Source organism: Budorcas taxicolor, chromosome 5, assembly GCF_023091745.1.
Source record: "Budorcas taxicolor isolate Tak-1 chromosome 5, Takin1.1, whole genome shotgun sequence".
NCBI classification, from domain to species: domain Eukaryota; kingdom Metazoa; phylum Chordata; class Mammalia; order Artiodactyla; family Bovidae; genus Budorcas; species Budorcas taxicolor.
Genome location: NC_068914.1, coordinates 147,078,078 through 147,104,046, shown reverse-complemented (window position 1 = coordinate 147,104,046; position 25,969 = coordinate 147,078,078). Strand labels below are relative to the sequence as shown.

The 25,969-nt window shown below is 52.1% G+C and overlaps 2 protein-coding genes across 2 annotated transcripts; both read left to right on the top strand.

Moving 5' to 3' along the window:
• The first annotated feature begins 7,517 nt into the window (after nt 1-7,517).
• Nucleotides 7,518-13,306, top strand: LRRC23 (leucine rich repeat containing 23). Its single transcript, XM_052641310.1, has 6 exons — nt 7,518-7,640; nt 7,725-7,834; nt 8,240-8,493; nt 9,314-9,444; nt 10,938-11,074; nt 13,033-13,306. The coding sequence occupies exons 1-6, from the start codon at nt 7,518-7,520 to the stop codon at nt 13,304-13,306; spliced, it is 1,029 nt and encodes a 342-aa protein (XP_052497270.1).
• Nucleotides 13,307-15,779: 2,473 nt separating this feature from the next.
• ENO2 (enolase 2) lies at nt 15,780-22,636 on the top strand. Its single transcript, XM_052640269.1, has 11 exons — nt 15,780-15,868; nt 16,403-16,498; nt 16,627-16,685; nt 16,977-17,046; nt 17,517-17,650; nt 17,875-18,097; nt 18,946-19,143; nt 20,723-20,924; nt 21,189-21,297; nt 21,457-21,515; nt 21,823-22,636. Exons 1-11 carry the CDS (start codon nt 15,784-15,786, stop codon nt 21,890-21,892), a joined length of 1,305 nt encoding a protein of 434 aa, XP_052496229.1. The 5' UTR covers nt 15,780-15,783; the 3' UTR covers nt 21,893-22,636.
• The last annotated feature ends 3,333 nt before the right edge of the window (nt 22,637-25,969 follow it).

Here is a 25,969-nt window from a genome sequence, read left to right as displayed (position 1 = left end):
TCATCTCACACGCTAGTAAAGTAATACTCAAAAGTCTCCAAGCCAGGCTTCAGCAATATGTGAACCGTGAACTTCCTGATTGTTCAAGCTGGTTTTAGAAAAGGCAGAGGAACCAGAGATCAAATTGCCAACATCCGCTGGATCATGGAAAAAGCAAAGAGAGTTCCAGAAAAACATCTATTTCTGCTTTATTGACTATGCCAAAGCCTTTGACTGGGTGGATCACAATAAACTGTGGAAAATTCTGAAAGAGATGGGAATACCAGACCACCTGACCTGCCTCTTGAGAAACCTATATGCAGGTCAGGAAGCAACAGTTAGAACTGGACATGGAACAACAGACTGGTTCCAAATTGGGAAAGGAGTACATCAAGGCTGTATATTGTCACCCTGCTTATTTAACTTACATGCAGAATACATCATGAGAAACTCTGGGCTGGAAGAAGCACCAGCTGGAATCAAGATTGCCGGGAGAAATATCAATAACCTCAGATATGCAGATGATACCACCCTTACGGCAGAAAGTGAAGAACTAAAGAGTCTCTTGATGAAAGTGAAAGAGGAGAGTGAAAAGTTGGCTTAAAGCTCAACATTCATAAAACGAAGATCATGGCATCTGGTCCCATCACTTCATGGCAAATAGATGGGGAAACAGTGTAAACAGTGGCTGACTTTGTTTTGAGGGGCTCCAAAATCACTGCAGATGGTGATTGCAGCCATGAAATTAAAAGATGCTTACTCCTTGGAAGGAAAGTTATGACCAACCTAGACGGCATATTAAAAAGCAGAGACATTACTTTGTCCACAAAGGTCCGTCTAGTCAAGGCCATGTTTTTCCAGTAGTCAAGTATGGATATGAGAAGTGGACTATAAAGAAAGCTGAGCGCCAAAGAATTGATACTTTTGAACTGTGATGTTGGAGAAGACTCTTGAGAGTCCCTTGGACTGCAAGGAGATCCAACCAGTCCATCCTAAAGGAGATTAGTCCTGCGTGTTCATTGGAAGGACTGATGTTGAAGCTGAAACTCCAATACTTTAGCCATCTGATGCAAAGAACTGACTCATTTCAAAAGACCCTGATGCTGGGAAAGATTGAAGGTGGGAGGAGAAGGGGACGGCAGAGGATGAGATGGTTGGATAGCATCACAAACTCAATGGACGTGAGTTTGGGTGGACTCTGGGAGTTGGTGATGGACAGGGAGGTCTGGAATGCTGTGGTTCATGGGGTTGCAAAGAATTGGACATGACTGAGCGACTGAACTGAACTGATTGTGAAGTAATTAGCTTCCAATTAAAATAAATAAATTGATTTTAGAAAATAAAATAAATTCCCTGGTAGCTCAGATGGTAAAGAATCCACCTGCAGTGTAGGAGACCTGGGTTTGATCTCTGGGTTGGGAAGATTCCCTGGAGAAGAAAATGGGAACCCACTCCAGTATTCTTGCCTGGAGAATCCCAGACAGAGGAGCCTTTACGGGCCACAGTTCATTGGGTTGCAGAGTCAGACACAACTGAGTGTCTAAGCACAAGCTGTTAAAGTCCTGCAAGCCATGTGGCTCAGCCAAAGAGGGCCAGGGGGAAGAATTGCAACATAGATCCTCCAAATCCAGTGGCTTACCAATTTTTCTCTCGTATAAAAAATAAGTCTGGGGACTTCCATGGTGATCTTATTACTAAAACTCTGTGCTCCCCATGCAGGGGGCCCAAATTCAATTCCTGGCCAGGAAACCAGATTCCACATGCTGTAACTAAGAGTTTGCATGCCACAACCAAAGAGGTTGCATCCCACAACGAAGATGGAAGATCCTGCCTACCACCACCAAGACCTGGCTCATCCAAATAAATAAATATAAATAAATATTTAAAAAATAAGTCTGGAGATACACAGTTCAGAGCTGGTATGATAGCTTCATAATATTTTCAGTATTATAGTCTGCTTCCCACTTTTGCGGAAGATGCTTAACATCTTTAGTCATCAGGGAAATGCAAATCAAAACCACAATGAAATACCACTTCACATCCACTAGGATAGCTATAATCAAAAACAAATAATAACAAATGTTGGCCAGGATATGGAGAAATTAGAACCCTCAAAAATTGCTGGTGGAAGTGTAATGTAGAGCAGCTACTTTGGAAAAAGCTTGGCAAGTTCCTCAAAAGGTTAAATATAGAGTTAACATACGATCCACTTACAATTCCACTTATAGCGAAAAAGCTGCCAACAAACTAAGCTAAAATATCTGAGGTCCAGTTCTGTTTGTAATAGATTTTTCAAATGAAAATAGTTTCTTCCTGGGGATTTTCATGTAACATTTTATTTCAGGCTCCTAGCAAAATGCCTGATACATAGTAAGCATTCAATATAGATATTTGAATAAATGAATGAATATATTGAAACTATAAATATTTTTAAAATTTTTAAATTATTTATTATTGGCCTCACTAGGTCCTTCTTGTTGCACTCAGGCTTTCTCTAGTTGTGGCAAGTGGGGCTGCTCTCTTGTTGTGGCTCTCCAGTTCTAGAGCACGGGCTCAGTAGTTGTGGTGCATGGGCTTAGTTGCCCAGCAGCATGTGGAATCTTCCTGGACCAGGGATTGAACCCATGTCCCTTGCATTGGCAGGCAGATTCTTAACCAGTGGACCACCAGGGAAGTCCAAAACTGTAAATATTTAATGAATGAATATTTAATGTGGCAAAGAATCATGTCCTTTTGAATCCATTAATTTCAGCATCAGTTCAGTTCAGTCACTCAGTCATGTCCAACTCTTTGTGACTCCATGGACTGCAGCACACCAGGCCTCCCTGTCCATTACCAACTCCTGGAATTTACTCAAACTCATGTCCATTGTGTCGGTGATGCCCATCCAACCATCTTATCCTCTGTCATCCTCTTCTCCTCCCACCTTCAATCTTTCCCAGCATCAGGGTCTTTTCAAATGGGTCAGTTCTTTGAATCAGGTGGCCAAAGTATTGGAGTTTCAGCTTCAGCATCAGTCCTTCCAAAGAATATTCAGGACTGATTTCCTTTAGGATAGACTGGTTGCATTTCCTTGCAGTCCAAGGGACTCTCAAGAGTCTTCTCCAACACCACAGTTCAAAAGCATCAATTCTTTGACCCTCAGCTTTCTTTATAGTCCAATTCTCACATCCATAGAGTTCAATATTTTGATACTCAGTATTATTTTTGTATTGATATTATTTAGGTATATAACTAGGAAAAATGAAAATATACAGCTATACAAAAATTTCTACATGAATGTTCATAGTAGCATTATTCATAATAGCCAAAAAATTGAAAGAACATGTCTATCAACTGATGAATGAAGAAATACAACAAAATCTGGTATAAACCAGATATATGATAGAATACTGTTCAGCAATTAAGAGGGCTGAAATACTGATATGAGCTATAATACAGATGAACCTTGAAAACAAGAATGAAAGAAGCCAAACACAAAGAACTGCATGTTGTAAAACTTCATTTATATAAATTATTTAAGAACAGTTCTTTTTTTAAAAATATTGCTATGATGTTTTATTAGTGGCAGTAAATTGTAACTTATTTCAGCAAGATTTATCATTAATGACAACCATATTACCTAAATATTCTGGATTGAAACAATATTTAAATAATTAAGTTATGTGCTTCATATCTGCACACATTAAAAAGCATTTTATATGATTAAATACAAAGAGACTAAAACAATTTTTCCAATCAATTTTAAGTAAAGCAGAGATCACAGAGCTGAAGAATTACATATTTTGACACAGGTAAGGCTATTTTTCAATGACCAAATATTGTTTATAAGTTAGGTGTGCGTGCCTAGTCCCTAAGTTGTATCTGACTCTTTGTGACCCCATGGATGGTAGTGGGTTGCCCTTTCCTTCTCCATAAGAACAGTTCTGTTAGTAAGAAAGAAGAGAAGAATGCATATCAGGTAAGCAACTGGCAGTTTCCACCACAATTAAAATTCAAATCATAAAGAGCTCCTACAAAGCAATTTTAAAAATTAGTGAATGACTCAGGAGCATGAGAAAGGACATGAAAAAGAATTTTGTAAAATAAATACAGACAAATACATAGACATATATTAATAAAAAGAAACAACCTCACTGACAATCAAAAATACAAATTAAAATAATAATTTTGTGGCTATTTGATAATGGCTATTATCAGAAAGGGTCTTCCCTGGTGACTCAGCAGTAAAGAATCTACCTGCCAATGCAGGAGACAGGGGTTTCATCCCTGGGTCCGGAAGATCACCTGAAGAAGAAAATGGCAACCCACTCCAGTATTCTTCCCTGGAAAATCCCATGGACAGAGTAACCTGGAGGGCTACGGTCCATGGGATCACAGAGTCTGACATGACTGAGCAACTAAACAGCAGCACTCCTTGGGGGTGGCCATGCTTATCCCTATTTCATAAATGTGAAAATGAAATCTCAGTAAAATGATACAACGTGCTGAGGCACCCAGCTCTTGAGTGGTAGGGTAAGTTTGGAACCTGGTGACTCTGACTGTAAAACCTTGCTGGTACCATGATCATGACAAACTGTGGAAAGCTCTTAGAGAAGTGGGAATACCAGACCATCTTACCTGTCTCCTGAGAAACCTGTATGCAGGTCAAGAAGCAACAGTTAGAACCCTGTATGGAGCAACTGATTAGTTCACGATGGAGAAAGGATTACGACAGGGCTGTCTGCTGTCACCCTGTTTGTTTAACCTATATGCTGAGCACATCCTGAGAAATGCCAGGCTGGATGAGTTACAAGCTGGAATCAAGATAGGTGGGAGAAACATCAACAACCTCAGATATGCAGATGATACAACTCTAATGCTAGAAAGTGAAGAGGGACTAAAGAGCCTCTTGATGAGGGCGAAGGAGGAGAGTGAGAGCCGGCTTAAGACTAAAGATTAAAAAAAACTAAGATCATGGCATCCGGCCCCATTACTTCATGGCAAATAGAAGGGGAAAAGGTGGAAGTAGTGACAGATTTCCTCTTCTTGGGCTCCAAAATCACTGCGGTCAGTGACTGCAGCCATGAAATCAGAAGATGATTGCTTTTTGGCAGGAAAGTGATGACAAACCTAGACAATATGTTGAAAAGCAGACACATTACTCTGCCAACAAAGGTCCAAATAGTCAAGGCTGTGGTCTTCCCAGTGGCTACGTACAGTTTTGAGAGCTGGACCGTAAAGAAGGAAGAATGCCAAAGAATTGATGCCTTCAAACTGTGGTGCTGGAGAAGACTCTTGAAAGTCCCTTGGACAGCAGGGAGATCAAACCAGTCAATCTTAAGGGAGATCAACCCTGAATGCTCACTGGGAGGACTGATGCTGAAGCTGAAGCTCCAGTATTTTGGTCATAGGATGTGCACAGATGACTCATTGGAAAAGTCCCTGATGCTGGGAACGATGGAGGGCAGGAGAAGAGGGCATCAGAGGATGCAATGACTGGATGGCATCACTGATGCCATGAACATGAACATGGGCAAACTCTGGGAGATGTTGAGGGACAGGGAAGCCTGGTGTGCTGCAGTACACGGGGTTGCAAAGAGTTGTACAACAACAACAAGGAGTACCATGATACTAAGTGAACAGGACAGGGCAGGAGGTGATATTTCCTGATTTTCAACTCACCACAATCTCCATCAGACTGCTTTTCCTGTTATATAGTCTGTAAGTTAACAATCACATGGTATCTTACCTTGTGACCTTGCCGTATCTGCATCAGATTCTACAGGATTGATAACATCCCCCCTCCCCCTAGGTAGGAATTGTGTCATAAATATTAATCTCCCTGAGCCTTAGTTTCCTCTTCTCCCAAGTAGCTATCTCACAGGACTGGGGTGGAGATTCAGTAGCACTTGCAAAGGCATCTCACGTGCTGTCTGGCACAAGCGCTCCAGAAATATTTGTTGCATCTCAACCTCTCTTTGCAGTCTCCTTCAACAAGTGACACAGACTTGAGTGCCTGGGTGTGGCTGTATTGGTTCTTGTCGATGATGATGATGATGTTAATGATCTTAGTTTCCGAACCAGGGATCAAACCTGTGCCCCTTGCAGTGGAAGTGCAGAGTCTTAACCACTGAACCACCAGGGAAATCTCTCGATTATTATTTATATGACTGTGTTGGATGAGGATTATTATCCTAGGCTCCTGTTGGATTTTCTCCCTTCATATCACACAAAAGGTTTGCATCAAATGATGAGGATAGAATGGTCCCACGCTGGATTCAGCAATCCATAGAGCGCTTCAGCAAAAGTCATACTCTTCTTACTCCATCTCTATCAGTTGGTACCCATAAACCTATTTTACAGATGGGAAAGTGGAGTCTTCGGTAAATTGCTGGTAAATTGCTAGTAAATTGCATATCTGTCAAGACTCCAACACAGAGCTTAAGATAACACTGGGCCTGGGCTCCTTCCATTCCATGAAGCCACCCGCCAAAAGTCTACTTGATAATAATCAATGGGTGGGACCTATGAGGAGGTGGGGGAACCAGACCTTGGTATTTCTAGCTCTCGGTATTTGTCCACCTTTTGCTTCAGGGAATGAGTTACTTTTGAATTCACAGTATTCCTGCATTGAGGTAGTCTAGTTCCTTAAGGTCTCAGGTGACTTACTGGCTAGCCCCGCCCTCTTCCCCCTCCCCTCAGTGTACTAAGTAAGTCACGCCCACTGGCTTTTTAGCCCTGGGCCAATTACCGCGCCCCATCCGGGTTCCTAGGACTGGGAACCGGGGCTCGTCACCGGGCAACTACTGGTCCACAGGCTTCGCGGCGGATTTTCAGTTTGGTTATTCGCAGCTCCTCTCAACGGCTACCAGCTGCGGGAGCCTAGTGCCCGGTCCCCCGTTGCCATGACAGCAGTATACAACGCCTCCTTCTCTCTTGCCCTCTACCAGACAGCCCTTCTCTCTCGGGGCCAGACCTCTCCACGACAGCTTCTGGTTGAGCAGAACCAGGGTCTGTGTCGCTTCTGCCAAAGAGGATTGAGTGGGAGGGTTGGAGCCTGCATGACCGGCTGGTGTCCAGGAGGGGACAGGGAAACGTGGGATGGGAGAGTTAGAAGAAAGGACTCGGGCAGGGGTCAGGGATGGAAAGGGAGGGGAAGTGAGGTGTCGGTAGGGGATTCTGGAGAAGAAGGTGGCTTCAGGCAGAAGTGGAAAGAACTGGCGAAAGGGGAGTCCAGGAAGCTGGATAACCAGCTGCTGGAGGAGTTGGAGCCACTGAGAGGGGCAGAAAAGGTCGTGGGGGTCTCCGAAAGCATCCAAGGGGAAGGGATCCTTGGTGGGAAGTATGAAATGGAGGTTGGGAGTCAAAATGCGATGTTCACAGGGATGAGGAAAGAAGCATGGCTGGGAGGAGATCTGGGAGGGTGGTGATAGGGTGATGGAAGGGGTACCCATTAATGGAGGTGAGGAAGGAAGCATTGGCTAACACTGAGATCATCTCTCTCAGGGCGAGGACCCAGCCTGATCTGACTCCAGAGCCTTCAGCAGGGAAGACAAATGTCAGATGAAGATGACCTGGAAGACTTCGAGCCAGACCAGGATGATCTGGAAAGGGAAGATGATGAGAAGGAGACAGAGGAGTGGGAGGACTACAGGAAGGAGGGAGAGGAGTCCGAGGATGTGAGAACTTGGAAACGGAGGGGTCTGGGCTTAAGGGCTGGGTTTGGGCTGGAAAGGCAAGCCTGAGTCCGCTTCCTCCTGCAGTGGATATCCACACCCCTCACAGAGGACATGATGAAGGAAGGGCTTTCTCTGCTCTGCAAGACGGGTAATGGACTGGCTCATGCTTACGTCAAGCTGGAGATTAAAGACAGGTGTGTTTATGGGGGACCAGAAGCGGGCCGAGGTTGTGGGGCCTAGTCTCCTTTCTCACCCTCCATCATGGGTGTTTTGGCTGAGTTTGGATCTCTGTCATCCTGGGCCAGTTAAGAGGGAAGGATAGAGTCTACTTCTCAGGACGCTGTGACCCCCTGCATCAGAGCTGGCCTGCGGCATTGGAGGCCGTAAGGGGATAGGGTGGGGTGGAGATTCCAGCTGGACTCTCTCGCATGTCCTTCAGAGTTGAGAGCCCACCCACCTTCTGCTTCCCCTCCCCGACTCGCCCATCTGTTAGTCGCTCTTCTCTCCACTCTAAGCTATCTTCACGCTGCCCTCTGCTTTAGCACCTCTGACAGCCCTTCTGGATTCTTAACCCTGACCTGGCCTCTACCACCTCCTAGGGATCTGACAGACATCCACCTCTTGCGTTCCTACATCCATCTGCGATACGTGGATGTTTCTGAAAACCACTTGACAGATTTGTCCCCACTCAATTACCTCACCCACCTGCTCTGGCTCAAGGCCGATGGCAACCAGCTTCGGAGTGCCGGGCTGAACGAACTGCCCTACCTGCAGATCGCCAGCTTTGCCTACAACCAGATCACCGACATGGAGGGCATCTCTCATCCTCGTCTGGCCAGCCTGGATCTCAAAGGTGGGGCCTTAGGATGGGCCTCGCACAATTCCTTCCTCGCCTGGGGCCAATAGCAGTGGGCAGCATGGCCCTTGGCTGTGCGACATAGCAACCTACATTATTCACTCCCTCGTTCAGACACCCGTGGTGGTTCACGATGACAGTTCTATGTGCTGGAGATGTAGGAGTGAACAAAACAAAGAAATTCTCTATTCTTGCATAGCATACGTTCTAGTCGGGAAAGGCAGGCAATCATCGATGATCACAATAGTTAATTTTATTTATTTTTTGGCCGGTGCCATGCAGCATTCAGGATCATAGTTCCCCAAGTAGGGATCGAACCAGTGCCCCTGAGTGGAAGTGTGGCGTCTTAACCACTGAACCACCAGGGAAGTCCCAACGATCACAATAAAGAAGTAAATTTTTATAAAGTATGTTAAAAGGAGATAAGCGCTAAAAAAGAACAAAAAAATAAAAGGAGAAAAGTACAATGGAAAAAATAGATCAGGGTAAAGGATATGGGTGGGGGGAGGTGGCGATTTCAAACAGGTTGGCTAGGACAAATGTCATTGGGAAGTTGACACCTAAGCGAAGACTTGAAGGAAGAGAGGGAGTTAGCTGTATGGATTGTGGGGCACCCCTCATTCATGCCTCAAAGACTTAGGTGGGCACATCCCTTGGGCCCTTGGACCACCAGACCATCGCCCCAAGGCCCTGTGGGTGTTACATCTGGAGCTGGCCCTCCTCGTATCCACCTGGCATTAGAGAAGGTGATGCAGGGGCTCTATTGCTGAACACTCAGGGTGGCCCTCTGAACCCTTCACACCCTCCTTCTCCTCAGGGAACCGCATCCACATGGTGACAGGTTTGGATCCCCAAAAACTGATCAGCCTGCACACGCTGGAGCTTCGGGGGAACCAGCTGAATAGCACCCAGGGAATCAACCTCCCTAAGCTGAAGAACCTCTTCCTGGTAGCGCCCTGGGTCACAGGGTGGTGGGTTCTGGAAAAGGGGCACTGTCCTGGGGGGCCAGGATACCAGCTTCTTGTAGGTGGTTTAGTTGCCAAGTCGTGTCTGACTTGCAATGCTATGGACAGAGGAGTTGGCCAGGCTCCTCTGTCCATAAGATTTTCCAGGTGAGAATACTGGAGTGGGTTGCCATATCCTCCTCTAGGGGATATATCCTCCTTCCCGACCCAGGGATCAAATCCTCTTCTGCACTGCAGGTGGAGTCTTTACCACTGAGTCACCAGGGAAGCCTGGCTTCTAGTGGACTCACCTACTAACTTCATCCTTATGATAACTGACATTATTTCCAGACACCAAGCGTTTGCTGTGAGGATGCAAAATCCAAATAGACAAGGTGTTCACCAATTAACAGGGCTAACAATACACAGCGTGTGCATGACATAGAGACAGTTTGCTTTGATATAGGTTGGGACACCATGTGCATAACTGAGGTACAGACATCAGGCTAAGGCGGCCACTTAGGTGTCTAGTCTTTTAATTTTTTTTTTTTTGGCTGGGCCACATGGCATGTGGCTCTTAGTTCCCCAAACTGGGCTCGAACCCGTGTTTCCTGCGCTGGGAGTCTTAACCACTGGACCACCAGGGAAGGTCCTGTGTCTAGTCTTTTAAGCCCTTGAGCTTCTTCATTCCAAAATGCTGCTGAAGCCATGTCTTCTTGGTGGAGCAGTGAGGCTCTTGGGCTGGGGGGTAGTGGGGGTGGGTTGAAGCATCTCCTTCATCAGAGGTGGCTGTGGTGGGCTGGATAGTAGGGTTTACTGCTAACCTTTCTCTTGGTTGAAAGCTTTTCCTGGATTCTTTGCTATCTACATGGATCTCTACTCATCTCCACTCCCCTTTCTCACCCTCTCTACCTCTTAGATTTGCTGTTTTGCAAATCTAAGTAAAGAATCTGCCTGCAATGTGGGAAGCCTGGGTTTGATCCCTGGATGGGGAAGATCCCCTGGAGAAGGGCATGGCAATCCACTCTAGTATTCTTGCCTGGAGAATCCCCATGGACAGAAGAGCCAGGTGGGCTACAGTCCAGGGGGTCTCAAAGAGTTAGACACAACTGAGTGACTGGCATGCACACACGCGCACACACACACACACACAATTCATTATTGGCTGTGCTGGGTCTTCATTGCTTTACTCCAGTTGCCTAGTTGTGGTGCAAGGGCTTCTCAGTGTGGTGGCTTCTCTTGTGGAGCACAGGCTCTAGGGTGCCTGGGCTCAGTCGTTGTGGTTCCCAGGCTCTAGAGCACAGACTCAGTAGCTGTGGCAGGTGGGCTTCATTGCTCTGCAGCATGTGGGGTCTTCTCTGATCTATGTCTCCTGCACTGGCAGGCAGATTCTTTACCACTGAGCTACCAGGGAAGCCCTGCCACATCTCTTTCTGATTTCTCTTCCTTTTCCCCCTGCCCCCCTTTCCCAATCTATCTACTGTATCCTGGGTCTAGGCCCAGAACATGTTGAAGAAGGTGGAAGGCTTGGAGAACCTAAGCAATCTCACTACCTTGCATCTTCGAGACAACCAGATTGAGACTCTGAGTGGTTTCTCCAAGGAAATGAAATCATTGCAGTACCTCAACCTAAGGTAGGCATCCCTCCAGGCCCACCTCGCCCCTACCCCTGGAGCCACCTTGGACCTTGTGTTCTTCTCTGGTCCAAGTCCCCCAGTTCCAGCCCACTCACAGATTCTCCCCTCATCCTCTGTCCTCATCCGTCCTTTCCTGACTGTCTTCTGCATCAGTCTTAAGTGCATGCAGCACTGGAACCTTTGTAGCCCGAGACTCCTGAATCCTATTCATTCCACTCACATACTGAGAATGTGCTATGGGCCAGGCCTTGTGCTGTGCTGGGAACCATCTGAAGGAATCAGAGATGGTTCCTGTTCTCAAGGTACTCACAGTGTAGCTCCATCCCATATAAGTTTCCACTGCTCTTCTCCATCTCCTGAGCCCCAATTCCCCTTCCGATTTCCAGCCTCTCTTCTCCTGAGTGTCCCCTGTAAGGGATGGCCCCATACTGATTTCAAACACAAGGTGTGCTCAGATTTGAGGCAAGGGGAGTCATTAGAAGAAAATCTCTAGATGGAAAGGCACTGAGGATCAGGTGAGACTTTACTGCAGCAGCTCCTGCAAAGATGTAAGGAAATTGCCTGCTTAGTCACCAAGGCCAGATCCTCTTTGAGGACAGCAGTGGAAAGAGTCTCCGAGTAAGGAGTGGTGGTTGTAACTTGAAGCCCAGAGTTCTGCCCTGACTCCTACAATTAGCTCTGCCACCCTGGTCTGTGCCACCTGTGCCATCTTGGTACAGTGGAGGGCGTATTGTTTGCCTGTCAATGGTATGCATGCTAAGTTGGTTTAGCTGAGACCCCATGGACTATAGTTTGCCAGGCTCCTCTGTCCATGGGATTTCCCAGACAAGAATACTGAAGTGGGTTGCCATTTCCTTCTGCAGTTAATGGTATAGATAGGGATAATGGACCGTCCTCAGTGGCTATTAACCAGGGGTGTTTAGAAGTAAGTGTAGGAGGGAGGGTTTGTCTCAGTGACTGGGAGGAGCCTCTGGGGCCAGAGACCTGAAAACAAGGACAGTCCAGCACACAGTGCATGTTACACTCCCCACGAGAAACACTGTGCGTGGTTCAGCCCCTCCCTTGAGATAAGGCTGAAACATTTAAGCCTGATTTCACAAAGCTGTGAGCCAAGAGCATGAACATAAACACAGAGTACCATACAATGGGGGCTTCCCCAGTGGCTCAATGGTAAAGAATCTGCACAGGTTCGATACCTGGGTCAGGAAGATCCCCTGGAGAAGGGCACAGCAATCCACTCCAGTATTCTTGCCTGGGAAATCCCATGGATAGAGGAGACTGGTGGGCTACAGTTCATGGGGTCACCAAGAGTTGGACACAACTGAGTGACTAACACACACTTGAGTTTCCTACAAAATGAAGCTGAGGTTAGGACCTACCCCTCAGGGTGATCATGAAAATGTCTGTAGCTGAAACAGGGATGGTGGACCACTGAGGGGTGAATAGCTGAAGCAACTGAGCATGCATGCATGCACAGTACAATGAGGCGCTTTGGGGGGAAGCTTATTCTTTGGGCTCCTTCCTGTGGGAGCACCCAGACAGCACCGTCTCCATGAGCTTAGAGCCCAGTTTCTTCTCTGCTGGCTCTGGTCCCACCGTCTAACCTCTCTGGTTAGATGGAAGCCTATCCTTCCGTCTAACAAGGGAAGATGTGTCTAACGAGGGAGATTCCTCCCTCGTCCCCAGCTACAAGACAGGGTTGAGACCTAGGTTTGCTGTTCCAGAAGGAGACACACGACACATTACAGAATAGACCGTGGCACTGAGGGTTCCCCAGGGCAGAACAGACTGGAGCAGGGTTGCCCAGCACCTCTGTCTGCAGCAAATCCAGCCAGTCCATGGAGGCCATGTTTCTAGAGGAACCATAGGAGATTCCGCCACGTGAGGCCCCAGGCCTGGCAGCTGGCCTCTGACGCCTACGTTCCCTGGTGAACCCCTCCTGCCTGCACCGGCAGGGGCAACATGGTGGCCGACCTGGGGGAGCTCGCCAAGCTGCGGGACCTACCCAGGCTGAGAGCCTTGGTGCTGCTGGACAATCCATGCACCGATGAGAACGACTACCGCCAGGAGGCCCTGGTGCAGATTCCTCATCTGGAGCGCCTGGACAAGGAATTCTATGAGGAGGAGGAGCGGGCTGAGGCCGAGGAGATCCGGCAGAGGATGAAGGAGGAGCAGGAGCAGGAGGCTGAGGTCGAACCTGAGTCGGAACTGGACCAGTCATCCACCTAGCAGTTCCCTTGGCTTCCAAAGATAGTAAGGAAGGGGGCGGGAAGGCAGGAAGACCGGCTGAGGAGCTGCTGTAGGGAGGAGGTGGCTGGGGAAGGCAGAGGCAAGGAGAAGACTTGGGGAGACCTGGGTTAGGAGTCTTGGGTGTCTCACGGGGAGGAGAAAGAACCAGAAGGGCCTGGGAGGAGCTGAGAGAGGCAGAGGTGATATATCAGAAAGCCTGAGGAGTAAGCCCCGACAATGGGGTGGCAGGCAGAGATGAGGGTGTGGCTGGGCAACCACACCTGATGGAAAGGCTGGGTCAGGGGCTTTGGTGGGGTGGGTTGGAGGCAGCCTCTGAGGACTGGGCCTAGGGAAGAAGGCAGGAGAGGAAAATCCTGTACTAAAGAGCCAAGGCTAAAAATGACAGGACAGGGGCAGAAGAAGGAAAGGAGGGCAGAAGGAGGTGGAAAGAGACAGAGGCTGTGAGCCCAGGGAAGGGTGGCAGCTGGTACTTCAGTGGGGCAGAGGTGGGGTGTGTGGTGGGGGGAGTGGGGGGGGATGCAGGTGGCCAGAGGCTTGGCTTCTACCTTCTTCCTCCAGGCGATCAGGGGAACGCTGGCCCCCAAAACTGAGAAGACCCCAGTTAGGGGGCGCCCCACACTTACACCCCCCCTCATCCGGAGACAGGAAGATGCCCACTCTTGTCCCAGACCTGGGAATTCATCACAGCGTGCCGCCCAGGCTCCTCACAGGCATCTGGGCAGCGGTGACTAGGCGGCAAGCAGCCCCGGGGGCAGGTCTGGAGGGAGCCAGGCCTGGATAGGCCCCGGGTGCTGCGTGAAGAATCTGTGGAGGAGCCTGGGTGTGAGGAACAGTTCGCTTTTCCAATAAAGAGACATTGGGATACTTTGGTGTCTGATTCGGTTTGTGAGACACTTGAGTCCTCCTTGGGCTTTCCTGGCTGATCACTGGCGTGAGGCTGACTGTTACTTTACAGGGGGGTCTGGGTGTGTGGGTCTGAGCGCGCGTGGGCGGTGGGGGGCCAGGTCCTGGGTGGTCCCCAGCCCCTCCCACGTCGCTCTCCTCTAGCCCTCCCCGCCCCATCCCATCGGCGCCCCATCCCATCGGCCCCCCCATCGGCGCTCCTGCGTGCGCCTCCGCCGGCGGCTCCTGACTCATCGGGGGCTCCGGGTCACATGCGCCCGCCCGGCCCTATCGGCGCCTCCCCCCGCCCGCCCGCCGCCCGCCGCCCGCCGCCCGGGAGCCGCAGCCGTCGCCGCCACTCCCGCTCTCTCTGCGCCGCTGCCGCCGCCACTGCCAGCCCCGCCGCCATCGCCACCGGCTGGGTCCGCAGCCCCGAGGTGAAGCCCCTCCGGCCCCCTCCCCTCGCCGCCGCGCCCCCACCTCTCTCCCCGGGCCTCGCGCATCCCTCGCCCTGCCACTCTGCGCACCTGCTCCGCCACCCGCGCCTCCCCGGCGCCTGCTTTCCCGGCCTCTCCCCTCGGTTTCAGGCCGTCGCCCCTCGCCACTCCGGCGCCTGGCCTCTCCGCACCTGCGTGTGTCTGACTGCGCCTTTCTCCACCCTTGCAGCCCCCTTCCCTGTGTCCCTCTGCCCCTCCGGTTCCGTGGAAGATAAGCGTTCGGGGTCTCCCGGGACTGTGCGTTTCTACCCTGGCACGTCCCTAGACGTGCGCGGGGAGATGTCTTCCCTCACCCTTTCTCAGCATCCCCAGACTTCCTCGAGACCCCCACGGCCCCTCCTCCCCTGCATCGCCCTCTCATCGCCGGTTACCGCGCCGCTCTCCGCCGCACGGGGAAGGGGGGTTGGAGCAGAGAGTCTGTCCAGGGCCCGAGGGAGGACCAGCCCAGCTTTGCCCCTCCCCACGGTTTCCCCTCCTTCTCCCTGCCCCCGGCAACCCGGGAGACGGAGGACCCTCGCCCCGGACTCGTCTACATCTCTTGGGAAGAGGCGGGACACACGTTTGCAGGGAGATTGGGACCTCGGAGCGGAGGCTGGGGTGTTAGTTGGGGTGGGATGAGGACTCTGGAGGATAGCCCCCCCACCACACCGCTGCCCAGACGACCCGTGACGCTAAAGAAGTGCAAGCCTGGCGGCCGTATCGCCCCGAGGAGAGCTGGGGGCCCCCCTCCGGCCAGCGGCCGAACTGCTGAGGGGGCGAGGGAGCCACTGCCGCGCCTCTCCCCTCCTCCCTGCGGTGTCCTCCCATCTCGTCGTTTGATCGTACCCCGCCCTCCACTGCAGTGACCTCCCCTTCCTCACTGCATTGACCTTCTCCTCTCCCTACAGGCGGGGGGATCCCCTCTACCGCCGGCGACTGCACCCAGTTCCTCCCCACCCCCCACCCACTGCAGTAACCTCTTTCCTGTCGCTCCCAGCCTCCCAGCCTCTGGCCCCTCCCACTGATCTCAGGCTCCACCCCTCTAAGCCTCTTATCTTTCTCCTTCCTTCCCTGCCACCCAAGGAGATCCTAGCCATCATGTCCATAGAGAAGATCTGGGCCCGGGAAATCCTGGACTCCCGTGGGAATCCCACGGTGGAGGTGGATCTCCACACTGCCAAAGGTAATGGGCACCTTCCCACAGCCCCGGGGCTGGGTGTACCGGCCTGGGATGGGAGGATTCCCAGTGGGGTGCCCTGCTGGGCCAGGCTCAGGAGCCTAGAGTCTGGGAGCAGACCTTCCTTGTCCAGGGGAGCCGAGATAAGCCAGTCTCTGTGTGCTAGTTTATGGTGTGTGCTCTGTGTGTGTGCACCATATGTGTATGTGCTGTGTGTGTGTGCTCTCTGTGTGTGCACCGTGTGTGCGTGCTCTTTGTGTGTACACCATGCGTGCTGCCTGCACACCATGTGTGCTGCCTGCAAAGCTGCATTTCTCTGGTACCTTGTGTGTGTGGGACCTCAACTGGGTGGATGAGGAGGCCACCGCTTGTGTATCTGCCTCCGTGTGTGTGTGCGTGTGTGTGTGTGTGTGTGTGTTAAGGAGCAGTGTGGGGAGCAAGCTGGATGTACCACAGGCATGCAGAGCTGCAAGGCTGAAGGAATCCCAGGTCCCTGTGCTGTCCTCTCTCTCCATTCTCTCCGCGGCTTTCTCCTCCCAGGTCTTTTCCGGGCTGCGGTGCCCAGTGGAGCCTCCACCGGTATTTACGAGGCCCTGGAACTAAGGGATGGGGACAAACAGCGTTACTTGGGCAAAGGTGAGTCCCTTTGTCTTTTCTGGGCTCCCTGTCTCTCTGCTGGGGGCCTCATGCCCATCCCCAGCCCTCTTCCTGCATGCCTTCCTCTACCTGGTCACTCCTGGCCTGACCTCTCCGCCTCTCCCCAGGTGTCCTGAAGGCCGTGGACCACATCAACACCACCATTGCCCCGGTCCTCATCAGCTCAGTGAGGCCCGCTCTTTGCTGGGGGTGGGGAATGGATCCTTGAAGGAGCCCTGGATTAGGGGAGGGAGATGTAGAGGGAGAAAGGGCCACCTCTGGGGAGTTATGGTTACTGAGGGAAGGGGGCCCACTCCCACAGGGGCTTGAGTCCCCTAATCTAGACAGGCCGATATCACAGGAACCTGGGGGAACCCTGGTGGATGTGAGCCTGTGTGTGGATGGGGAGGGGTGCCTGTCTTAGGTGTCAGGGTCCAGCCTCCATCCTGGCTCCTGGTGATGGGGCCTCTGCTCACAGGGTCTGTCTGTGGTAGAACAAGAGAAGCTGGACAACCTGATGTTGGACTTGGATGGGACTGAGAACAAGTGTAAGCAGGGGCTGGGAGAGAGTGGGTGTGTGGGGGGTGGGGGGGGCGCACATGGAACAGACTGAGAAGTGAAGGAAGGAAGGAGAGCCCGAGGACTAGCCCTTCTCATAGCCTCCTCTAGTGGGAGGGAGTGACATGAGACAGAAGGGAGAACTCTGCAGCATAAGGAGGGGAGAGTTGGTGGCAGAGTCTGTGGTCTCAGGGATGTTTACAAGAAGTGCAGCTCGCTGCGCTTTCTGATCACACTCCGCCCCCTGCTATTTACAGAATAGGATGGATGAGGTGTTGCTGGATTGTGGGGGGGGGGTCTCCTTTATGGCTCCTTTGGGGGAGTATATGAGATCACACGTGTAAAGTGCTTAGGTGACATAGTTAGCCTTCAATAAATGCTAGCTATTAAAAAAGAAAAATTGAGGGCTGGAAGGGGAAGGGGACATGTTTGATCAGTGCCTTCCTCTATAATCTCCCAGCCAAGTTTGGGGCCAATGCCATCCTGGGTGTGTCCCTGGCCGTGTGTAAGGCAGGGGCTGCGGAGCGGGAACTGCCCCTCTACCGACACATTGCCCAGCTGGCCGGGAACTCAGACCTCATCCTGCCTGTGCCGGTGAGCACCGTGCCTCTTCCAGGGGTGGGTGGGGAGGAAGCATGAAGCCTTGGGAGGACTGATGGGAGGAGAGTGGTTGGGGCAGCTGTAGGAAGAGGACAGGGACCACGGGATGGAGGGTTCTGAGTCCGGAAGCTGGGGGAAGTTTGGGCTCTTGGGTTGACACTCTTGGGGGTGGAGAGGGAAGAGCTCTGTGATGTTTTCTGTCCTCCTGTGGCTCCCAGGCCTTCAACGTGATCAATGGTGGCTCTCACGCTGGGAACAAGCTGGCCATGCAGGAGTTCATGATCCTCCCGGTGGGGGCTGAGAGCTTCCGGGATGCCATGCGACTTGGTGCGGAGGTCTACCACACACTCAAGGGTGTCATCAAGGACAAGTATGGCAAGGACGCCACCAACGTGGGGGATGAAGGTGGCTTTGCCCCCAACATCCTGGAGAACAGTGAGGGTGAGACCAAGACCCTACTCCCAGCTCCATCTCACTCCATTCCGGGATATCAGGAAGGGCCACATGCTTCACTGGGTCCCCAGAAGGCTGCATGAGGGTCCTTGAGCTACAAGTTCCCAGTCCTCAGAGTGGGTACCAGAGGGCCTAACAAATTCATGTGCAGGCCTAAGAGGACCACCTTTACCTGCCCAGCCAGATGTGTCAGTATCTGCAAGTTCCTGCAGAAGACCTAGAGGATTTGGCGAGGTGGTCCAGGTGACCCATGGGATCCATTCTCACCATGGATTCTAGTTTGATGAGATACCCCGAACTCCAAATCTATCCCATCTCCACCCCAACCTCTTAGGCCTCTAGGATCCCTAATTTTTTCCCTGCCCTGGCAGAAACCTTAGAGTGAAGAGAAACTATACAGGCAGGTAGTGGCTAAGAGTTAACTTTTGGGGGCCAAATTGCCTGGATGTGAACCTTGACTTGAAGAGTTACTTCCTGGTGATCTTGCTCTCTGAACAGTCTCTGTGCTTGTCTTTCTTATCTGTAAAACAAAAATAACAACAGCATCTACCTCTTAGCATCATTAGATCATAGGTGTAAAGCGATGAGGTGACAAAGTTAGCCCTCAATAAATGATAGCTACTAAAAAAGAAAACAAACTGTTATTAACAGAATTCCATTCCCCTGCCTTCCTAGAAGGTGGCCTGCTCATCGCAGTCCTGGGAATAACCCCAAAACAACCATAAGCAGAACTCTCCCCAGCAACAGCCCTCCACCTCTGCTCTGAATTTCTTTCTTCCTCTCATTCCTCCTTGGCCACCCTTCCTGCTGATGACCTTGTTGTATTCCATCCCCAGCCTTGGAACTGGTGAAGGAAGCCATTGACAAGGCTGGCTACACAGAGAAGATCGTCATTGGCATGGATGTTGCCGCCTCGGAGTTTTACCGTGATGGCAAATATGACTTGGATTTCAAGTCTCCTGCTGATCCTTCCCGATACATCACCGGGGACCAGCTGGGGGCCCTCTACCAGGACTTTGTCAGGGACTATCCTGGTGAGAGCAAGGGCTGTGGCCAGGGGAGGGCAGGGGGCAGGCAGGGGTGTGTTGGGGGCAATTCTGGACCTGATGAGTGCTGACCCAGGTGCCTGGTAGAGATGTCAAAGAGCCTGAGAACCAGGGATGGGGTGAAGGGGGTCTCCTGAAGGGGCTGGGCTTTGGGTGTCCTGTGAATGGGCAGGAACCCATGATGAATCTGTTTCATCTGCTTTGGATCCTGATTAAAGTCACGATCTCTGAAGCTGCTGGGGTCATGGGGTGCATTTGGAAGGACCTGGGCACAGTAAGACTTCCCTGGTGGCTCAGTTGGGAAAGAATCTGCCTGCAATGTGGGAGACCTGGGTCCGATCCCTGGGTTGGGAAGATCCCTGGAGGAGAACATGGCAACCCACCCTAGTATTCTTGCCTGGAGAATTCCAGGGACAGAGGAACCTGGGGGATGCAGTCCATGGGGTCACAAAGAGTTGGATACTACTGAGCAACTAAGCACAGCACAGCACAGGCGTGGTAAGAGGGTGATGGGAACGAGAGCAGTTCAGGATGTTCAGTTGATAAAACCGGATGCTGGGGAATTCCCTGGTGGTCCAGTGGTTAGGGCCTCTGAGCTTTCACTACCGAGGGCACGGGTTCAACCCCTGGTTCAGGAACTAAGATCCTGCAAGTCACCCGCTCAGCAAAGAAAAGAAAACAAAAATGATGCTGAACGGGGCTGGACTGTTGTATGGGTGAGGAGGAGCTGAAGCACCCACCCTCCGCAGGTCTCCCAGTGACTCATCCCTGGAATGGAAGCAGTTGGTTTCCATTTCCTGAGACACAGCAAGAGAAAATAGGCATAAACTGCAGAATGAAAGGTTTCAAATAGCCATGAGGAGGGGCTCCTGGTAGAAAATAGGAAAATGCAAAGAAAGGTTGTGAGAAAGTTTCTGAACCCTTGTTTTTTTTGAAAGGTTTTGTGAAAAAATCAAGATAAGAATGAGTCAGGGGAACTTCCCTAGTGATCCAGTGGCTAAGACGAGGTGCTCCCAATGCAGGGGGCCCAACCAAGACCCGGCACAGCCAAATAAATAAAAAATAAATATAAATAAAATACTAAGGGGTGGGATGGGGAGGAAGGTGGGAGGGAGGTTCAAGAGGGAGGGGACATAGGTATACCTATGGCTGATTCATGTTGATGTTTGGCAAAAACCAGCACAGTATTGTAGAGCAGTGTGTATTAGTCCTTCAGTCGTGTCAAACTCTTTGTGACCCCATGAACTGCAGCCCGCCAGCCTCCTCTGTCCATGGAATTCTCCAGGCAAGAACACTGGAGTGGGTGCCATTTCCTTCTCCAGGGGATCTTCCCAACCCAGGGATGGATCTCCTGCATTGCAGGCAGATTCTTCACTGTTTGAGCTATCCTTCAATTAAAAGTAAATAAATTTAATTATAAAAATATTAAATAAAAAGAATGGGTCAGGGGAGGCTTATTTCAGAGGAGAGGAGGCTGAGTTGGCCAGGGCATCTGATCTGTCCATGCAGGGACTCTAAGTGGGGCGTTCCCACCTGACACACAGCCCCCTTACCGTTCTCCCAACAGTGGTCTCCATTGAGGACCCCTTTGACCAGGACGATTGGGCGGCCTGGTCCAAGTTCACAGCCAATGTGGGGATCCAGATTGTGGGTGATGACCTGACAGTGACCAACCCCAAGCGAATCGAGCGGGCGGTGGAGGAGAAGGCCTGCAACTGTCTGCTGCTGAAGGTCAACCAGATCGGTTCAGTCACTGAAGCCATCCAAGCGTGAGTGCCTCTGGGCCCTCCCGCACTCAACCTGTTTCTGCAGGATGTGTCCTGCCAGCGCCCCAGCCCAGCCTTGCCCACAAGTGCAGAAGGTGGCAGGGAGCCCCAAGTCACCTTCACGGCTCTCCTGGTTCTCCTCCCTCCATGCCCCCCGATTCTCTCTACCCCCCACCCCGGACAGCTTCCCTCCAGATGTTTCTTGACCAATGTCAGGGCTGGGGAGAGTGTGTGGGCTGGGCTTCACTGCTGCTGCACCAAATGCAGGTGCAAGCTGGCCCAGGAGAATGGCTGGGGGGTCATGGTGAGTCACCGCTCCGGAGAGACTGAGGACACATTCATCGCTGACCTGGTGGTGGGGCTGTGCACAGGCCAGGTGAGCATCAGGGAGCCCTTTGTGCAATTGGGGGGTTCTAGGCTCAGGTCGCTGTCCTTCCAGGTGTTTGCGGGCATCATGGCAATTTCGGGGGAGTGTACTCTCCTTCATGGGGTGAAGGGGTGGCCACTGAGCTGTCTATCTTTTGGGATATTTCAGATCAAGACTGGCGCCCCGTGCCGTTCTGAGCGTCTGGCTAAGTACAACCAGCTCATGAGGTAAGGGAGCCCAGGGAATGGAAACCCGGGGCTCAGAGAGTCACAGGCTATGTTTGTCCACCGTTTTGTCTCCAGTGCCCAGGGCCTGGAGGACAGTAGACATCCAGAAAGGATTTGGTTTTGAATGATGGGTTTACAGATGGCCTGACTGACGGCCCATGGAAAGCCAGGGAATGCCCTTGCTCAGGCCAGGCCCCAGGAGCAGGTAGTGCCAGGGCCTTGGAGGATATGGCGGGGGAACTCCTGGGAAAAGAAGCAGGGTCCTTCTGCCTCGCTGACTGTTTCCTTTCTGACTCACCTCTCTCAGAATCGAAGAAGAACTAGGGGATGAAGCTCGCTTTGCGGGCCATAACTTCCGCAACCCCAGTGTGCTGTGAGCCCCCTCTCTGCCTGGAGACCTGGAACCCCCTCACTCCGTCCTCTTCCTGGATCCTCTTCTTTCCAGTCCTGCTCGGCTGACCCTCTGTGCTGCGCCTTGGCTGGTCTAGCCTTGCCGTCTCCACGCTCCCACCCTCTGGGTTCCGCGCTCTCCGCCTCTCCCTCCTTCCTCTTCTCTCTCCTTGAAAACTGGCCATGGACTGAGGATCGTAAGGGGATTCACAGAAGACCCATTGGGGTCTGTGTGGAGTGTCTAGGTTGGTTGTCGAGGTGTGTAGAGGGGCCGTGTGTTGTGTGTGCTTTGCGCTGAGTCCACGTTTCCAGGCTGCTTATGAAGCAGGAACTGGGCAGTGCTGAGTGTGAGTGCCGCGGAGGGCTGGCTGCCTGCTCAGGCCTGGTCTAAGGCTCCACTGTGCTATTTATTCATTTATTTATTTTTCATTCATCTTGTTAATGAATCACTTCGCCATAACTCCGGTGCCAGAAAGCTAACCTGACTGGAGGGGGAGCCATGAGTCTGTATTTCACGCGACTGTAGGTTCTGAGATGGCCTGGAGTGGGGGTCCTGCTGGAACTGGAAGGGTAGCAGAAAGGGGCCTCAGTGATGGCTCCTGGGCCAGAGGTGGGGCTGTGCGCCTGAGGACTTGTCTCCTGTCCCTCTCCCCCAGCCCTAGCTTCCCCATTCTTCCTCCAGCTGCCCCCGTGCCATGTTTCACAGCTGCCAGCACCTCTGTGGCACTGAAATGAACACTTCCATTAAAGTCTGAGTCACCGTGCATTCCTGTGTCTGAGGAGTCTTACTCTAGTCCACACGCAGGGAAAGAAGATGGAGCTCCTATAAGTGGGTAAAACTGGATAGCAAAGCTGAGAGGTGGGCTTCCCTGGTGGCTCAGTGGTAAAGAACCCACCTGCCAATGAAGGAGACATGGGTTCGATCCTTGATCCAGGAAGATGCCATGTGCCACAGAGCAGCTAAGCCCAGTGCACCACAACTACTGAGCCTGTGCTCTAGAGCCCGGGAACCGCAACTCCTGAAGCTCACACGCCTACCTAGAGCCTGTGCTCCGAAACAAGGGAAGCCCACACACCGCAAGTAGAGAGTAGCCCCCCAAAAAGCCCGAGCAGCAATGAAGACTAAGCACAGCCAAAAAAGAAATCTGGGAGGGCACAGAAAGAGGAAGCAATCCAACAAATAAGGTCAGGAGGATGGCACTGCCTATATTCCCTGGCCAGGTGGGGAGCTCGGCCTTCCTTCCCTCTCTCCCCCTCCCCAGGGGGAATTAGGATTTTTAGCCTGGGATCCAAGAATTCCTAAAAATATCAAACATTGTGTGTGCACGCGCATTTTTGGAGAATGGGATCCAAAGTGTCTGAAGATTCACCAAGGCCCTTGACCAGAGAGGTGATGGAGGTGGGGACGGGAGCTCCTCCGGTGTACAGGGCCTCTCCTAGATTGAATTCTGGAGCTCCTGGGATGGGCCAGCACTGTCTGGGCAGCACCCCCTGCAAGCTGCAGAGGCCTGAGGACAGGCAACTTCCAGTAAACTGGAAATTCAGGACCTGGGTTGATCAACAGGCCCCTGGCTGGGTGAGCCTGCGAGCAGGGGGCCAGTGTGTGACTGGAGACCCACTATCACACTTTGGCTCCGGCAGAGCCCCAGCTCTGAGACAGGGACGCAGGAACTACCTGGGGGCAGGGGGAGGATGAGTCCCATCTTTGTTGTTATTTGGTGCTTAAGTGGTGTCTGATTCAGTAACCCCATGGACTGTAGCCTGCCAGGCTCCTCTGTCCATGGGATTTTGCAGGCAAGAATACTGGAATGAGTTGCTATGCCCTCCTGCAGGGGATCTTCCCAACCCAGGGATTGAACCCACATCTCCTGCATTAGGCGGATTTTTTTTTTTTTTTTTTTTTTTTTACCACTGAGCCACGGTCTAAGGCTTGGCTACCTGGCCCGAGTGGTGGGGAGCTGCGGCCACTAGAGGGAGCCAAGGCTCTGCAGGAGGCCGACAGCACCAGCGCCGGAGCAAGGGTGGGAGGAACTGCAAGGCTGCTCCCTCTGTGGGCCTCCCACTCCGTTTCTACTCTTGAGTTCTGGTCCTGGGCCCCCTCTGCCATTCTGCCCAGCTCCGGGACTGGAAGAGGATCCCAGCTCTGTATGGTCAAGATCCGTTTCTCTGTTTTCTTTCCCGTATAGCTGACAACTCAGCCCTTTTCAGCCAAAGGGTTTCTTGCCCCAACCTCTGTGCCTCTTCGTTCCAGCGGGGGCATCTCAGCTTTTCCTGCTCCCGTGTCCCCTGGCGCCCCTTTTTGTTTCCCTTGGGGCACCCCACGCTTTACTCTGAGGCCCATTATATGCACCTTTCTTCAGTAACTCCTAGGCTGACTCCTGGCTGGAGCCATGTTTCCCAACCTCTGCCCTCTTTCCTTGATGGGTCACCTTCTCATGCACACCCCCCGCCCCCGGGCAAAACCCTGAGGTACTGGGGTGGATTGGGTTACATCTCCCCCTCCCTGGGCCTCCCAGGCCCCTCTTTCCACTTTCCTTATGTGCCGTTGCCTGGAAACGGTGGGTTGTGGGGAGCTGGGGCCAGAGAGGGGGAGCTGGGGTGACCAATGATGGTGGGGTGTGTGTGATGCTCCCTGAAGCTGAACTGAATCCGGTCCTCAGGTTGGGGAGGATCTGGAGGGGAGAGGCCCTGGCTTCTCTTTTCACTCTCCTTTTATTTTAGGCTCAGATATATCACCATCCAGGTCAGTGGTAAAGAATCTGCCTGCAATGCAGGAGACACGGGTTCCATCCCTGGGATGGGAATATCCCCTGGAGAAGGAACTGGCAACCCACTCCAGTATTCTTGCCTGGAGAATCCCACAGACAGAGGAACCTGGAGGGCTACAGTCCAAGGTGTAGGAGAGTCAGACACGAGTTAGGGAAGCAACAACATGTCACCATCCTAGCCGATCCCTTAGTGGTTAAAAAAGGAGGCAGAAGGGTTTAGCCTGGAAGGGAGTTGGGAAGAGCCTGGGCCAGGGCCCAGTGGGGGACTGAGCTGGGCAGTGCAGAGAGAGAGGAAATGCACTGGGGAGGGGGGACCTCGGGGAGAGGAGGAGTCTTGGAGCAAAGTTGGGGGTGGGGAGAAGGAGCTGGGGTCCTCCTAGGGTGCAGTGGGCAGCAGATGGGTGGGGTGGAGTTGTCTGGAAAACCCTGAGGGATAAGATGGGCCTGGGGTAATAGAGTGAGTGCCAGCTGATTCAACAGTCTGAAGAGTGGGAATTCATTCCTAGGCCAAGGAAGGCTTCCTGCTCAGGCTCCCGGCGCACAGAATCCATTTAGCACTTCTGGATATTCCTAGAGCTTGGCTGAGCTGGGCCTGGGAAATAGGAGGCAAAATCTACCAGTTGCTCCATAACCAATCTCCTTCCTTCCCTGGAGGCTGGGTGGTGGTGGGGATCCCACCTTCAGGGCCCAGCCTCAGCCTCAAGCCAGCCCGCTGGCACAACTACCCCATCCCCGCCCCAAATTTGGAGTGCCAGCGAGGGCTCCCAATCCCGACTCCAGCTCCAGCTCTTCCCGGTTCCCAGCCTGCCTCCCTCCCATTCTCTGGCCTTCCCAATCTCTGCTGCCAAAAATCACCCAGCGTCTTGGTGTCCTTTGTCCTGAGAAATGTTGTTGCTTGGCCTGGGGCAGGGAGAGAGCCCAGGAGACCCTGGGGCGGGGAGTGGACTGGGGGTGCTAGCCTCCTGGCTGAAGACTGGGAGTGGCTGGGGACTGTCAGGGAGGGGCAGAGGCTCCCTGGAGAGAGTCTGTGGTGGAATGGTCTCCACATTAGAATAATCAGGGCACTTGAGGTTGTCTCCACATGGAGCCTAGTCCCCACCCGACCCCCCCACCCCCTGCAAGTACCATGAGTGATGACTTCGTACAGATTTGAGATGGAAAATGGAGCTACCGCCAGCCAGAGGGCCTGAGGACGGTGTCCCACTTCCATAAATGAACGTCTTCCCTCTGCCAGCTTGTCCTCCTCATTCCTACCGTTGCCTTCTCCTGCTTTTCCTTCCCATGTCCACCAGCTTG

What these genes read in the sequence shown, in the direction of transcription:
- LRRC23 (XM_052641310.1), top strand. Translation starts at nt 7,518, where the DNA reads ATGTCAGATGAAGATGACCTGGAAGACTTCGAGCCAGACCAGGATGAT. An exon ending in AAGCTGGAGATTAAAGACAG is followed by an intron (nt 7,835 to 8,239) that starts GTGTGTTTATGG and finishes ACCACCTCCTAG; the next exon opens with GGATCTGACAGACATCCACC. An exon ending in GGCCAGCCTGGATCTCAAAG is followed by an intron (nt 8,494 to 9,313) that starts GTGGGGCCTTAG and finishes CCTTCTCCTCAG; the next exon opens with GGAACCGCATCCACATGGTG.
- ENO2 (XM_052640269.1), top strand. Translation starts at nt 15,784, where the DNA reads ATGTCCATAGAGAAGATCTGGGCCCGGGAAATCCTGGACTCCCGTGGG. An exon ending in ACAGCGTTACTTGGGCAAAG is followed by an intron (nt 16,499 to 16,626) that starts GTGAGTCCCTTT and finishes GCCTCTCCCCAG; the next exon opens with GTGTCCTGAAGGCCGTGGAC. An exon ending in TGGGGCTGTGCACAGGCCAG is followed by an intron (nt 21,298 to 21,456) that starts GTGAGCATCAGG and finishes GGGATATTTCAG; the next exon opens with ATCAAGACTGGCGCCCCGTG.